At 48.7% G+C, this 12,977-nt stretch overlaps 2 protein-coding genes across 2 annotated transcripts in view; both read right to left on the bottom strand.

Annotated features, from left to right (window-relative positions):
• The window catches only part of GALNT8 (polypeptide N-acetylgalactosaminyltransferase 8), a 126,400-nt gene that overhangs the window by 32,384 nt on the left and 81,039 nt on the right, over window positions 1-12,977 (bottom strand).
• Window positions 10,305-12,880, bottom strand: KCNA6 (potassium voltage-gated channel subfamily A member 6). The gene has a single exon (XM_047864805.1). The coding sequence runs from the start codon at window positions 12,878-12,880 to the stop codon at window positions 11,294-11,296; it is 1,587 nt and encodes a 528-aa protein (XP_047720761.1). The 3' UTR covers window positions 10,305-11,293.

Raw genomic sequence — 12,977 nt, 5'->3', positions numbered from 1 at the left:
ACTCCCCACTTGAATTCTGGCCCTGAAACATTTTGATGAAATAAGAGGTAAAGCAAGGAAAAGAGGAGAACGTTTCTTACCTCTCTCCCAATACAATAATGTTGGACATAGTTCCAACTCTATGGTCAGCTCACTTTGGGCCGATAAGCTCACAGACAGGAGAGTCTACCTAAGAGCTGAAACTGACAGAGAAGAGTCTAGGAAGGGAGGAAAGAAAGGATCTGGGGGTGACCATGGGCTTCACAATGTGGCACTAATGCAGAGCCCATGGCTGGTGGCCAACCATTACCCAGGAAAGCCAGATGAGCCCTGACTCGTAATGCTCAGTGCCAGCCAGCACGAACAGAGTGATGTTTCATTATCTGACATCACAGAAGTAGGAAGCTGGCTTCAAATCAGAAATACCAAAACATCGATGTTTGCCTTTTTGGGGTTGTGTGTGTATGTGTGCGTGTGTATTTTAATAATTGTAGATGGAAATCCTTAATTGCATCACACATCTCCTTGCCCACTTAATTGGACAGAGAACATAACTTAGCATGTTCTTGATTCCTGCAAGGTCCCTTCTCTCCAAGCAGCCACCCAATTCTGTCTCTCGTCTGGAGTCGTGACTGCCTCCTCCATAGGCTGCCAGCCCTCGCTTCGGCTTTCACTCTGTTCCCAATAACCACACCTACCCCCACTCCCTTCTCACAGTACACTGCGACTCAGTTCAATGAGATCATGCAGGAAGGCTTCAAGAGGTGTCATGCACCGGCATCCATGGGATCACCAGATGAAGTGGACTGGGGGCGTAGTGCCCTTAGTAGAAATGCACACATAGGAAATGTTTCCCACCTAGAAGGAAAACAATGCCGTGGGCACAACAAAAATGACAGATGGCCACTGGGCACTGGGTGGCACTCAGAGGGCACTGGACAAAAGAGAACCCACTCCCCTTCTGAAGGGGGCAGCTCACTCAGCTGGTGGAAGGCTGAAATGCAAGATCATCAAGACCAGACCTTTGACTTTTCAAAAGAAAACAAAAGTCAAAGTCTGCATGTGAAATCTCCCAATATTTATTGTATCTTTTCCCAGTTTTATTGAGATAAAATTGCATATCCAGTTATTTCTTAACACTGAATCATATGTGATCCACAAGTCACTGACTGAGGACCTATTATGAGGAACAACCTGCACAGTTTTAGGTTAGGTACTCTGGGATTGTTATTTGGAATTCTGCAAGGTTATAAAACCATCTACCAGAGGGTTGCAGGTGCACAAAAAAAATTAAGCATATAAAATGAAAACCAAACAAACCTCCAGAGAAGCTGAGGGCAACTACCAGGCCTGGAGTGTGGCTGAGGGGGGGGGGGGGGGGCGGCGGCGGGGTAAGAGCCTGGGTCCGATACGCACACACGTGTGTGCTGCTCCTGGGTGAATGTGACCCCTCCCCCGAAGCACAGAGAGCAGCAGTCTTACAAGAGACACAAACTCTTTTCCCCATTATGCCAGACTTCTCTCTCCTTCCAGCAATGCCAAATTGCCTTAAAGCAGCTGGGGAGCGCCTGTCTGATTTATGGCTCAGCCACTATGGCTTCTGGAAACTTTGTTCTTCCTGACACTAGTGATTTATAAAAGGCATCTGTAACCAACAGTGACTTCTCTTTCTCTCCCAGGACAACAAAGTACAGGGAAGGATCTAGAAGCAGATGTCTGTTTCCTAGGTCATCAGAAAATCGGCACTCCTGGGTAAGATGCTCAATTTTTGCGTGCCTTCTTTTCTGTTTATTTTTTTATTTTTTTAAACTTTCTTTTTTTCATTTTTGAGAGTAAGAGAGGCAGAGCATGAGTGGGGGAGGGGCAGAGAGAGTGGGAGACACAGACTCAGAAGCAGGCTCCAGGCTCTGAGCTGTCAGCACACAGCCCGACACAGGGCTCAAACTCAGGAACCACGAGATCATGACCTGAGCTGAAGTCGGATGCTTAACCGACTGAGCCACCCAGGCGCCCCTCTTCTTTTCTCTTTAAAATACAGAAGTCTCCAATAACCTCCTGCTTTCCTGACTTCCAATTTGTGACAGTTTCCTGCAGCCCAGTCACTAAATTTAACATTAAAAGTATAGCCCTAAAAGGTTACATAGAGCCTCTTGGTAAGATTAAAAGCTCAGGGCCTGGCTGCCCAGGCCAGTGCCTATTTATGAGCCTGTCTTTGCCCCGTGTGAAAATACCTTTTGTACTTACTAGAGTAACAATTTTTAGTCATTCATTCCTTACAAATCCAGGAGCTGGTTATCTGATGAAGAATTTCTCTAGTTAGGCCAGCTGCCTCTGTACCTCGGAAAGTCAGGGAAGAGAGAGATGAAATTAAAAAGCACTTAATTCCACTTCCTATGGACAGCTGTGCTAAGGAGTTTGGTTGGGTGGGAAATGAATACAATTGGTTAAGTTTAATCCTTAGGTTTCCATTTTTCCATAGAAAAATATACCGGTGGTAGAGTTAGAAAATGTGAGTCCTAGACCCAGCTATGCTCTGAACTGCCTGTGATCATAGGTTAATTGTTCCATTTGTCCGCATCAGCCTTCTCCTTCACAAAGAGGAGCATTTAGGGCCCCTCCTAGCACTCCTGTTCCCCCCCTGCGACCCTCGGTATTGTCGTTTCCAATGCTCTGGTGCTCCCGGGAAGGATTATCTACCTTGGCTGGAAAAAATATTACTGGTATATCCATTCTATTCTTACAAGATACATTCAGATTACATTCCTATATATTAAATCACATCTTAAGTGCAATTATTTAAACAGATTCTGCTGTGACTGCTTCAGGCAAAGAGCCTTCTGGATAAAATAGCTAGCTACCACGAGTCTATTTTTTATATCATATTTCATTTCAATGTTTGTTTCAGAGAACAGAACTGAAGTCAGCAGGGATCCTGCCTTTCTTTAAGAGTACAGGTGGTTTTAGCCCCACTCCCTGGTGGCTGTTCAGTGTCACTGGGGCCCCTTCAGCCGTGCTCCGCTGAGAGTTTATTTCCCACTAACCTCTTTAACGTGTCTCTTGTTTGAGCCTCCCAACAACTGTGTGAGGCAAGTGGAATTAGCTCTCTTATTTTGCAGATGACAAAACTGTAGAGGTTAAATGAGGTGCAGCTAATAATGGTGATTCAGAGGCAAGTTCTCTACCTCCAAAGGCAAGCAAGCCAAGAAGTCAGAATAGGGAGTGAGGAGGCAGTCCCATTGCTCTGCCCTGGGCCAGGTTCCCTGTGCAAGCTGGCGTGGCTGTGGGAGGGAGCACAGGGTGAGTGGAGCATTCTGGCCTCAGTCCAGGACCCCCAGAGAGAACTTCAGTGGAAGCAAATTCGGACTCACAGGAGTAGGAGGGGCTAGCTTCTCCCCACTCTAAGACCTCCTGTCTCCTCCCCCTGAAAGGAGGAAAGGGAAGCTGGAGAACACCCTAGGAATGTTACAGGGTGTTACCACCTGCAAAGTGGTGGGGGGGGGGGGGTTGGTGTACAGTCATGAAGATGGCTGGGGAAAAAGGGAGCTGCTGAAGACAGGACCGGGAGAGGTGGGATTGTGAGGGCCACTAGAACAGTACAAGAAAACTGAGCTGCAGTCTGACTTATGTGTTCTGGCCTCAGGGCTAACTGTGGGACCCTGCATTTGTCCCAAGGAGGAAGATGCAGAGGAAGTGTGTGAGGAAGGCTGTAATGGAGTTATTAAAATGTGGAGGGAGGAAAGCAGTGGTGACAATGAGGAGGGGTCTATAGAAAGAACAACAGGTTTTCCCTGCTATCCGAAAGTTTGCTTTACACCACTTTCCTTTTTTTTTTTTTTTTCTTTTTAACATATATACAGGTTTGCTTTTACTAAAGACCTATGCTGGTGCCTGATCTCACTATCCCAAAGAAATCTGAAGAGGATTTTTGCTTTTAAGAAATGGTAATTGCTTCTTTGCTTTACTTCATTTGGCTTATGAAAGCTTTCATAGGAATGCTCTATTTTTGGATAGCTGGGGAAACCTGTCCATCTTGACACCCACATATATATTTGCATATATATAAAATCTGTATATATATATAGCTATATGAGATATATATATACACACACATATACATAGGACACCTTCTGGTTTTCCCTTAAAGAGACAAATTAGCATGTAAATAAAAGCCTGTATACACATTTAGGAGCTACAAATTCATTTTCTCTTCTTCTTGTTTAGTATTAATCAGACCTTCACCGAGTTCTGTAAATTACATCTCCCCTGAGGGTGATGGGTCACACATTAGTTGTGTGCCCTTGAACATGCCCTCTGAGCCTCAACTGTCTTACCTGCCAGAGGAAAACAATGCCTGGCCTACCTACCTCATTTGTTTGTTGTAGGATAATAGTAACAGCCAATCTTTGTAGAGTGTTCATATATTGTTACACACTATACTGTGTACCTATTATTACATATTACGTAGACATTACGTATATTATTAGCTCATTTAATCCTCAAAACAGCTCCATGAAATTGGTACTATTACTCTCCCTCCACTTTATGGGAAACTGAGGCACAGAGAAGTTTCAGAACTTGCTCCATGTCACCCAGCAGGAAAATGGCAGAGGTGGGATTTGAACCCAGAATACCTGGCTCCAGGATCCATGCTCCTAATCTTGTTGTTATAGGATGTGATGTTTGAGAGCACTGAAGGCATTTTAAATGCTTTTTAAATGGATGGTGTCATCCTCATTCGTGTTAGGACCACTCCCATTGGGGAGGACCAAAGCTGAGGAAGGATTCACCAGGCCAGGATGGTGCCCCAGCCTCAGATCCACAGACCCTGATGGCCAGGAGCCCAGCTTCCTGGAGGAGAGGGGAGGAATGGCTTGTTCTCCTGGCCCCCTCCAGCCGCAAGACTATCTTCCTAGGTTCTTTTTCAAAGCAAAGTGTCTTCCTAGGTTCTTTTTCAAAGCAAAGTGTCTCTCCTGCCAAGGGCTGGTCTGTCTGTCTCCTGGAGACAGAGGTTGTCAAGCCCTGAGAGAACAGCAAGCATGTCAAAAATAGCAGCACCAGCAGACTGCGTGGCTGCGATTTCCTTTTGAAATGTTGGTTTTGCTCTCACCAAAGAGCCGGGGTCTGTCTGTGCTTCCTGCTGCCTGCAGCAGAAGCTGCTTATGGTGCCAAGATGTTTTCTAGGGGAAGGCAAAGATTGTCTGCTGAGGCCCATGACAGACTAAGGGAAAATCCCCTTCACAGTAACAATGATGAGGTCAGGGTTGTGTTTAAAAAAAAAATTGTTATAAACTTCACCAGGGCTAGGCCCTAAGTAGGTTAAGTGGTAGCCAAGATGAGACCAGTATTAATGATACTTATGGCCCCTTTTGCTCTTTTGTTCTGGGAACTAGGGAGTCAGTTCCCTGTTTGTCCTTCCAAAGTGGTCACTAACAGATGACCACTCCCTCCATAGGGTACCCAGGGGATTGGAAGCAGGGTGAAATCCTTTCTCTAGGGGTTCAGAGCAAAGGGACACGACATGACCATCTCCAATCCCACAGGGACTTCAAGCCCAGAACAGGAAGGTGGTTCACTGGGAGATACAGTAACATAAGAACTCAGAGCCCATCTGTCTTTTACTCCCAGTGGCCTGCATCTGGCAAGTTCCCTCTCTCACTAAAGCCCCAAGCCCGAGGCCATATTCTGCCAGAAGCTATCTGTGCAACCCGAGGCTGCCGGGTGTAAAGCAGAATGCAGAGAGGAAATCCTACGGTTTAAAGAATTAACAGATTTCTTTTCCTTCCCTAAGTGACCTTGACAAGCTAGGATCAGAACACACTTTGCTTCCCAGGGCAATAGCACACAGTCAAGCCCGATGAGGGCTGGCATGGAGGTTCCAGCCAGATTGTCCCAGGAGGACAGTATTCTCTGGGAATCTCTCTTGGCATTTGTGTAGAGATGCCGGGTGACAGGAATACTGCCAAGAGCAAGGGCTGAGCCAGTGCAGAGAAGGAATGATCGGCAACAGGACTGAGAGGTGTCCCATGAGAAGTGCCATGGGGAGGGAAGGACGGCACCCAGTGAGGGCCGCCGGGAAGAGCAATGTCTGACAGACAGCCACAGAGAAGGGTGAGCTGATGGAAGGTGGTCACCACCCGCTGCTGTGTCCAAACACCAACGACTGCGGGGACCCCACAGCGGCTGTAAAGGGTCAGGGAGGAGAGTGGAAAGGTTGCCGGCAGAATAAAACCTTGATTCCTGTACAATTTCTTAAGGAATCCTGAGTCTACAGGTGCAGAGACTAGGTGGGGGGTTTTGGTTTGTTTGTGGGGATTTTGAAGTTTTTGTTCTTTGTGTTTTGCCAGCAGAGTACGAACCCCTCGGGCAGGTTCACTGCCTTAGTCCTACGTAATGAATAATGTCCAACATACTTACCCTAGTCCAATATGTGCTAATCATGCCCTGCGCTTACCAAAAATGGCTTTGACCTTTCTTTTGCTCGAGCAAAAAGGAAAAAGCATGTAAATCCCACAATGATTTGATTGTCAAAATTAAAAAAAAAAAAAAAGGCAGTTCTTGGCACCACACTTGAGTAGAAAGGAGCAAACTGCATGAAAGCTCTAAAGTGTCCCCAAGTGGCAGAAGAAAAAATCTGTCATTCCATCCTGGATATTTAAGCTGGTCCATCTTTAGAGATGCTAACTTTCTAGATTTAAGAAACCAAACCATTCTCCCAGCCAAGGTGTGAAACTCCCAGGTTATCAACCTCATGCCACTTTCCCCCGACCCACAATCAAATGACTTTTTTTGGTTAATTTATAGAGTTATACAGCTATCACCATAATCCTGTTTTAGAAAACATCCATTACCCTCCAAAAAGCCCCCGATGTCCTGATGCAGCGGGACTGCCTATAGCCTACCTCCTCCAGCACACACAGCTCCCCTTACAAACTGGGTAGAGAATTTTAATCCATCTTGGCAAGGAGCGTCCTGTGCACCTCGCACCCCTGGGATATACGCCGTTGCTTTGTTCTGCCTTCAGTATGCAAGACAGACAGCTGGACGCTATGGGGACCTTCAAGAATTAGGTCAGTATGATGACCACTCCTGCATTAAGGTGTTTTGAGGCTAATTCCACTCTTATGCCTTCGTCCTAAATCCTCATTTTTGCATTTAGCCTACTGTTTCTACTGTGTTTTTTTATTTTTTTTTTACGTTTATTTATTTTTGAGAGACAGAGAGAGACAGAGGATGAGTGGAGGAGGGGCAGAGAGAGGAGGAGACACAGAATCCAAAGCAGGCTCCGGTCTCTGAGCTATCAGCACAGAGCCTGACATGGGGCTCGAACTCACAAACCATGAAATCATGACCTGAGCTAAAGTCGGATGCTTAAATGACTGAGCCACGCAGGCACCCCTTTTTCTTTTTTTTCTTTTTTAAAATGTGTACTGTTCTTTGTTTTCTATAAGCTTCTTAAGGTTGAGGGACTTGGAGGTTCTCTCTCTCTCTCTCCCTTCCCCCCCCCTTTTTTTCTTTCTCTTTTTATTTTGGAAGAGACAGGAAAGTTCTGCAGAAACATTTTTCTAAACCCAGCACAATCTCATCTTGCTCTGTAAGTTCAGGACTTGAACACACAGGGGCCAGCCTGTCAGAAAATGATGGTACACTGAGGTGGCAGGAAAGGCTGGGGGGCATCCTTCAGCTGGAGAACAGACTCCTTATCAAACACCCCAGATCACTGCTGTCCTAGAGTTCAAGGTGTGGTCTCAACAGAAATGCCACAGCTGCCCCCAGCCACTAAAAAGGTGGAGACAAGGAGAGAGATAGAAAGACACATATAGAAGGAAGAAGAGATTGAAACAGCAGAAGGGCAAATGTCAGAGAGACGTGACAAGAAGGGGGGAAAAAAACAGAGAAAATGAGAGTAACTAGAAGGAAGGGGAGGTGCAGAGAAGAGGAGGTGACTAGAAAGAGTTGGGGAGACAGCAGTGAGAGAGCAGAAACCAAGGAAGGACACTGAAGTCCATGCAGTCACAAAGAATACACAGAAGGAGAGGGAGGTGGCCACTGAGGAATGGGAAATCAAAGCCCTGAGTCTCCAGAATGCAGGCGCTCACCTCCCCCAGTTCCAATCTGACCCGGAGCTCTGAGCCAGGAACCAAGTTCCCCAACAGTAGAACCTACCTCAGATGCAAAGGCGGCCAGCTGTCCCACTCTCTCCTTGGGGATGATCAGGGCAGGAGGACTATTCCACATCTCCACCGTGCCTGCCAGATCCAGGAAGGCATTTGGGAGCTCCTGCCGGCTCGAGTCAGGTGTAACGAAGGAGTGACCCCTGCCTTTGCCGGCAGCTGTGACATCGCCACCCCAGCCATCTGGGAAGCATGGGGTGCATATTCTCTTGACTATTGGGGCACAGAATCCACATAAAGAGGCTCAGAGTCAGAGAGGGATCACTTGGCAAAATCCTTCACAGAAACTAGGTCAGGTCACAGCCTCTCTGTGTTTCTTCGATGTCTTAAGGAGAGCCACCTATGAGACTGCTAGGAACGGAGTTAGATTATTCCCTGGGAGGAAGAAGTGGCATTTCTCTCTGTCTCTCTCAGACTTGGGAGGAGCCTCTCTCTGAGGAGACGGGACCTCCAGGATACTGTTACGGACCATAACTGTCAGGACTCTTGGCAAGGCCCAGCCTGGCCGCCTCTTGAGGAGCATGTCCCCTCCAAGTCTCCCCTTGTCATTTTGAAAGAGATAATACTGACATTGGTTTAACTGGCAGTTGCTTAGCATTCAGATTTCTGAAGAATCAGGGGTGAGATGAGGCAGTTTCGATGACTGGGTGGGAAGGCCAGGAAGAAAGGTTCAGGGAGGAAGTTTGGGGGAGCTGTATGTATCCCCCTCATTTTCCAAAGGTCACACATCCTGCCGGTCATTACCAGCCCCTAAACCACTATGTAGGAGGTGTTCTCATTTCGGAAACTGGGAATTTGTAGCCTCCCATTCTCACTTGCTGCCCAAATCAGAAGATAGAGAGAACAGTCTGGAAGGTTGCTATGGCAACCAGAGTCCCTGGAGAGCCCAGCTCTCCACAAACCCTTTACTTTCAGGCATGCTCTGACTTGAAAAGGAAATGTTTCATTAGGGATGGTGATGAGGATGATCACATACACACATATAGAGATACATGCATACATGTTCCAACATTTACCCTCACTGGAAGCATCCCTATTGCCTCTGTAGTGGGCCCTTCTCTTTTCCCCAAATAGCCAGAAGCAACTGAAGGAATTTGGAAAACTGGAACTTTATGGCCTCAGAGCAGATTACTGAGTCATGAACTCCTCTTATCTGTATTTCAGGCTTGGAGAAGCCAAACTCCCAATCAAGGCGGCCTCTGGCCCTGGAAGGATCCCACCGAACCTGTCTAAAGAGCATCCTCCTTGCTGAAGGGTAAGAAGAGAGACTGAAGCCCAGTTCAAGAGGTTAAGGAGGGATTTAAGGAGCTAATAGCCCAGTGTGGCCTACTCTTGGGCTTTGAATCCAAGGCAGCAACTCTGCAGGGAGCTTTTGACTCTGGGAGACACGGAAGGAAACAGGCTAATGAACTAAAAAATCAATACCCTTATTAAAATTCACACATTTGCATAGCATCATCCCCAGCTTCCCAGTACATCGACATTCCCCATGAGGTAGGGAGGGGAAGACATTAATGTTCCCATTTAATGGGTGGGGAAACTGAGGCACAAAGAGGAACTGTGTTACCCTGTAAAGCTGTGGCAAAATCCAGATTTATATCTGGCACTCACAGGAGCCACAGTGTCTCTCAAGAAAACCCTCGAAAGGCTATCCCTCATAAGTTGCTCTTTGAGAAATTTTTTTTAAATCCTCATCAAAGAGTCTTAAAGCATAGATACAAAATTAAAAACATGTTAACAGTCCTTTCGGTTTCTGAACTGCACCCAGAAGAGCTCAGAACAGTACATCACAGTTTTTCAAGGCAACAAACAAATGACAATGTTACCAGGAGAGAAATGAGGGGAAGTGGGGGGTGGGGGGTGAAGGCAGCAGTTTCACGCTGGAAGAGGATGACTTTGTCCGGGTGGTAACATTACCTTACCAATTAGAGCAGGTCAGCTGCAGCTTCAAGGGGCAGACCAGGTAAATGTTTGCTTGACTCAGCAAAAAACCTCTAACGGTGAGGCTGTCAACAAAGGAATGATGTTTCTTCCTTACTCTAAACCTATTTCATTGCACATAAAATGGGAAGAAACCCACGCTAGCATCCAATGTGTGCTTTTACCTGTCTGCAGATGTAAACTGGAGTTTGCTTTGGAAAACCTTCAACTGCAATCCTAAGTCAAATGCCCAGGAAGAAGGAGGGTGGGGTGCTGGAGAGGGTTGGGGGGCAAGCAAAGAAGACAAACTTGCCATCTGCAACAAGGCTCCTCTTTGCACGCCTCCCAGATGACAGTGGCTGCTTAACTGATACTAACTCTGTAGATACTCCGTCAAGCTAGTTGCCATTTCTCCTGGCTCTGTGGTTCCCTCTTTCCAGTTCCTCTGCACAGGAAGGCACTTGCACAAAAAGAGTATTTGGCTCTGAGAAGGAACCTTCCTGGAAGCTAGACAGTCGGGGAGGGAAAGACTGAATGCAGACCAAAGGCCGATTTCCACCATGCCAGGACACCTGGAAGAATCCATTGGCCCCTTTGGTCTGGGACTGACTCTCATGGCCTCCAAATGGCCAAGTTTAACTGTAGTTTCTCTAATTCCTTCCAAGATTAAAGATGAATGACATATCTGGAGGCTGTGCAGCTAAAGGCTTTACCAAGGGTCCTCTGAAGGATGACTAGCAGGTGTCACAGGCACGGGAATAAAACAGAAAGATGAACACTGTTTCTGTCCTCCAGCTTCTGCTAGTTACCACCTAGCCAGAAGCTGATAGGTGCATGCCCCAAAGCAAAGGACGCTAAGGAGAGAAATAGGGCCCAGGTATGCTTGGTTTCCATCCGGTTGACATCTTTGTTCCTAGAGAATTCCAAGCCCCAGACATGAAAATTTACAGTCATGAGGGAAGGTCAGACGGAAATCTCATCCACATGACAGAAGATGGGCATGAATGGGTGGCACCGTTAGAATTTCAAAAATGTCACTTAGATGGATGAACCTTGAATGCTGTGGAAATCAAGCAACAAGGCTGACAGTCCAGGTATCAGGACTGAGTGCAGGGGAGGGAGTCAGGAAGTCGGCTGGAGGTCGGGTGAAGGGAGTGGAGAATGAGAAGGAAGCCTGAGACTGCTCAGTGTCGTCCTTCTCATTGATGCCCTTCCTGCATCAGTCAAACCTCAGTGAGCATCCTTTTCTCTGCATATGCCCGATGCGGAGGGGGAAGGTAGCTGGGTCTCCGTTCCCGAGTGGTCTCAGAGAACTCAGGCTTGCCAAGTCCACTGTCAGCTGCCTTCAGGTCTGGTGCAGGCTGCCCACAAGTGACATGAGTATACTGGCCTTGCTCCTCCTGCTCCGTCTCCCGGTGGTAGAAGTAGTTGAAGTTGGAGACAATGACCGGCACAGGCAGGGCGATGGTGAGGACCCCAGCGATGGCACACAGCGAGCCCACGATCTTGCCCCCGACCGTCATGGGGTACATGTCTCCGTAGCCTACCGTGGTCATTGTAACCACTGCCCACCAGAAGGCATCCGGGATGCTGGGAAAGAGTGAATCATCATCATCAGCCTCTGCGAAGTAGACGGCACTGGAGAAGAGGATGACCCCGATGAAGAGGAAGAAGATGAGCAGACCCAGCTCCCGCATGGAGGCCTGCAAGGTCTTGCCCAGGATCTGCAGCCCCTTGGAGTGGCGGGACAGCTTGAAGATGCGGAACACCCGGACCAGGCGGATCACCCTGAGGATGGCCAGGGACATGGCCTGCTGCCCATTCTGGCCACCCCCTCCACTGGCTGACTGCTGCTCCTGCTGCTGCACCAGCTCAGTGCCCAGGGTGATGAAGTAGGGGAAGATGGCCACCAAGTCAATGATGTTCATGATGTTGCGGAAGAAGGCTGGCTTGCTAGGGCAGGCAGAAAAGCGAACCAGGAGCTCAAAAGTGAACCAAACTATGCACAAGGTCTCCACCAGAAAGAAGGGGTCAGTAAAGAAAGAGCCCCCAAGAGTACTGAGTGAGGATGAGCCCCCTGCCATCATTCCCCCCGGCGGGATGCCAGGATGAAAAGTGTAGGAATCATCTTCATCTTCCTCTTCCTCCTGACTACCCCTGGAAATTGGGGAGTCTCTGCTCACACCATTGCTTCCACCTCGACCATCTGCACGGAACTGGGGCAAGGTCTCCAGGCAAAAGATGACGATGGAGATGAGGATGACCAACACGGAGACGATGGCGATGCCTCTGGCGGGGCCCGAGCTCTCAGGGTACTCGAAGAGCAGCCACACCTGGCGCTGGAAGGGCTGGGAGGGCAGTGGCTTCTCGTCCTCGCCACCTTCTGGCAGGCAGCCCTCGTCCTCCCGGAAGGCCGCCAGGGCTTCATCCCCCAGTTGGTAGAAGCGGATCTCCTCCAAGAAGATGTCTAGGGGCACGTTGACCGGCCTCCGCAGGCGGCCCCCGGACTGGTAGTAGTAGAGGATGGCGTCGAAGCTCGGCCGGTTGCGGTCGAAGAAGTACTCGTTCCTCAGGGGGTCGAAGAAGCGGACGCGGCGACCAGGGTCTCCCAGCAGCGTGTCGGGGAACAGCGACAGGGTGCGCAGTTGGGTCTCGAAGCGCAGCCCGGAGATATTGATCACCAGCCGCTCGCTACTACAGCAGCCCCCGCCCCCGCCGGCCTCCGGGAAGTCTCCCGCGTCCTGTTGCTCCCCCTCCGGCCCACGGACCTCCCCCGGCGCCGCCAGCGTGAGGGATTTCTCCGACCTCATGTCCCCTCCGCGGTGCGCTCCCCGCCACTAGGACGGCGCCCACGACACCACCTCTGGAGCGCGGCACCTCTTCCCGGCTCTCAGAGCGGCGCTCTCT

This window comes from Prionailurus viverrinus, chromosome B4 (genome assembly GCF_022837055.1).
Source record: "Prionailurus viverrinus isolate Anna chromosome B4, UM_Priviv_1.0, whole genome shotgun sequence".
Classification (NCBI taxonomy): Eukaryota; Metazoa; Chordata; class Mammalia; order Carnivora; family Felidae; genus Prionailurus; species Prionailurus viverrinus.
Note: the sequence above shows the minus strand (reverse complement) of the source record. Positions and strands in the feature narration are given on the sequence as shown.

Excerpts from the sequence above, each read along its gene's own strand:
- KCNA6 (XM_047864805.1), bottom strand. The coding sequence starts at position 12,880 with ATGAGGTCGGAGAAATCCCTCACGCTGGCGGCGCCGGGGGAGGTCCGT.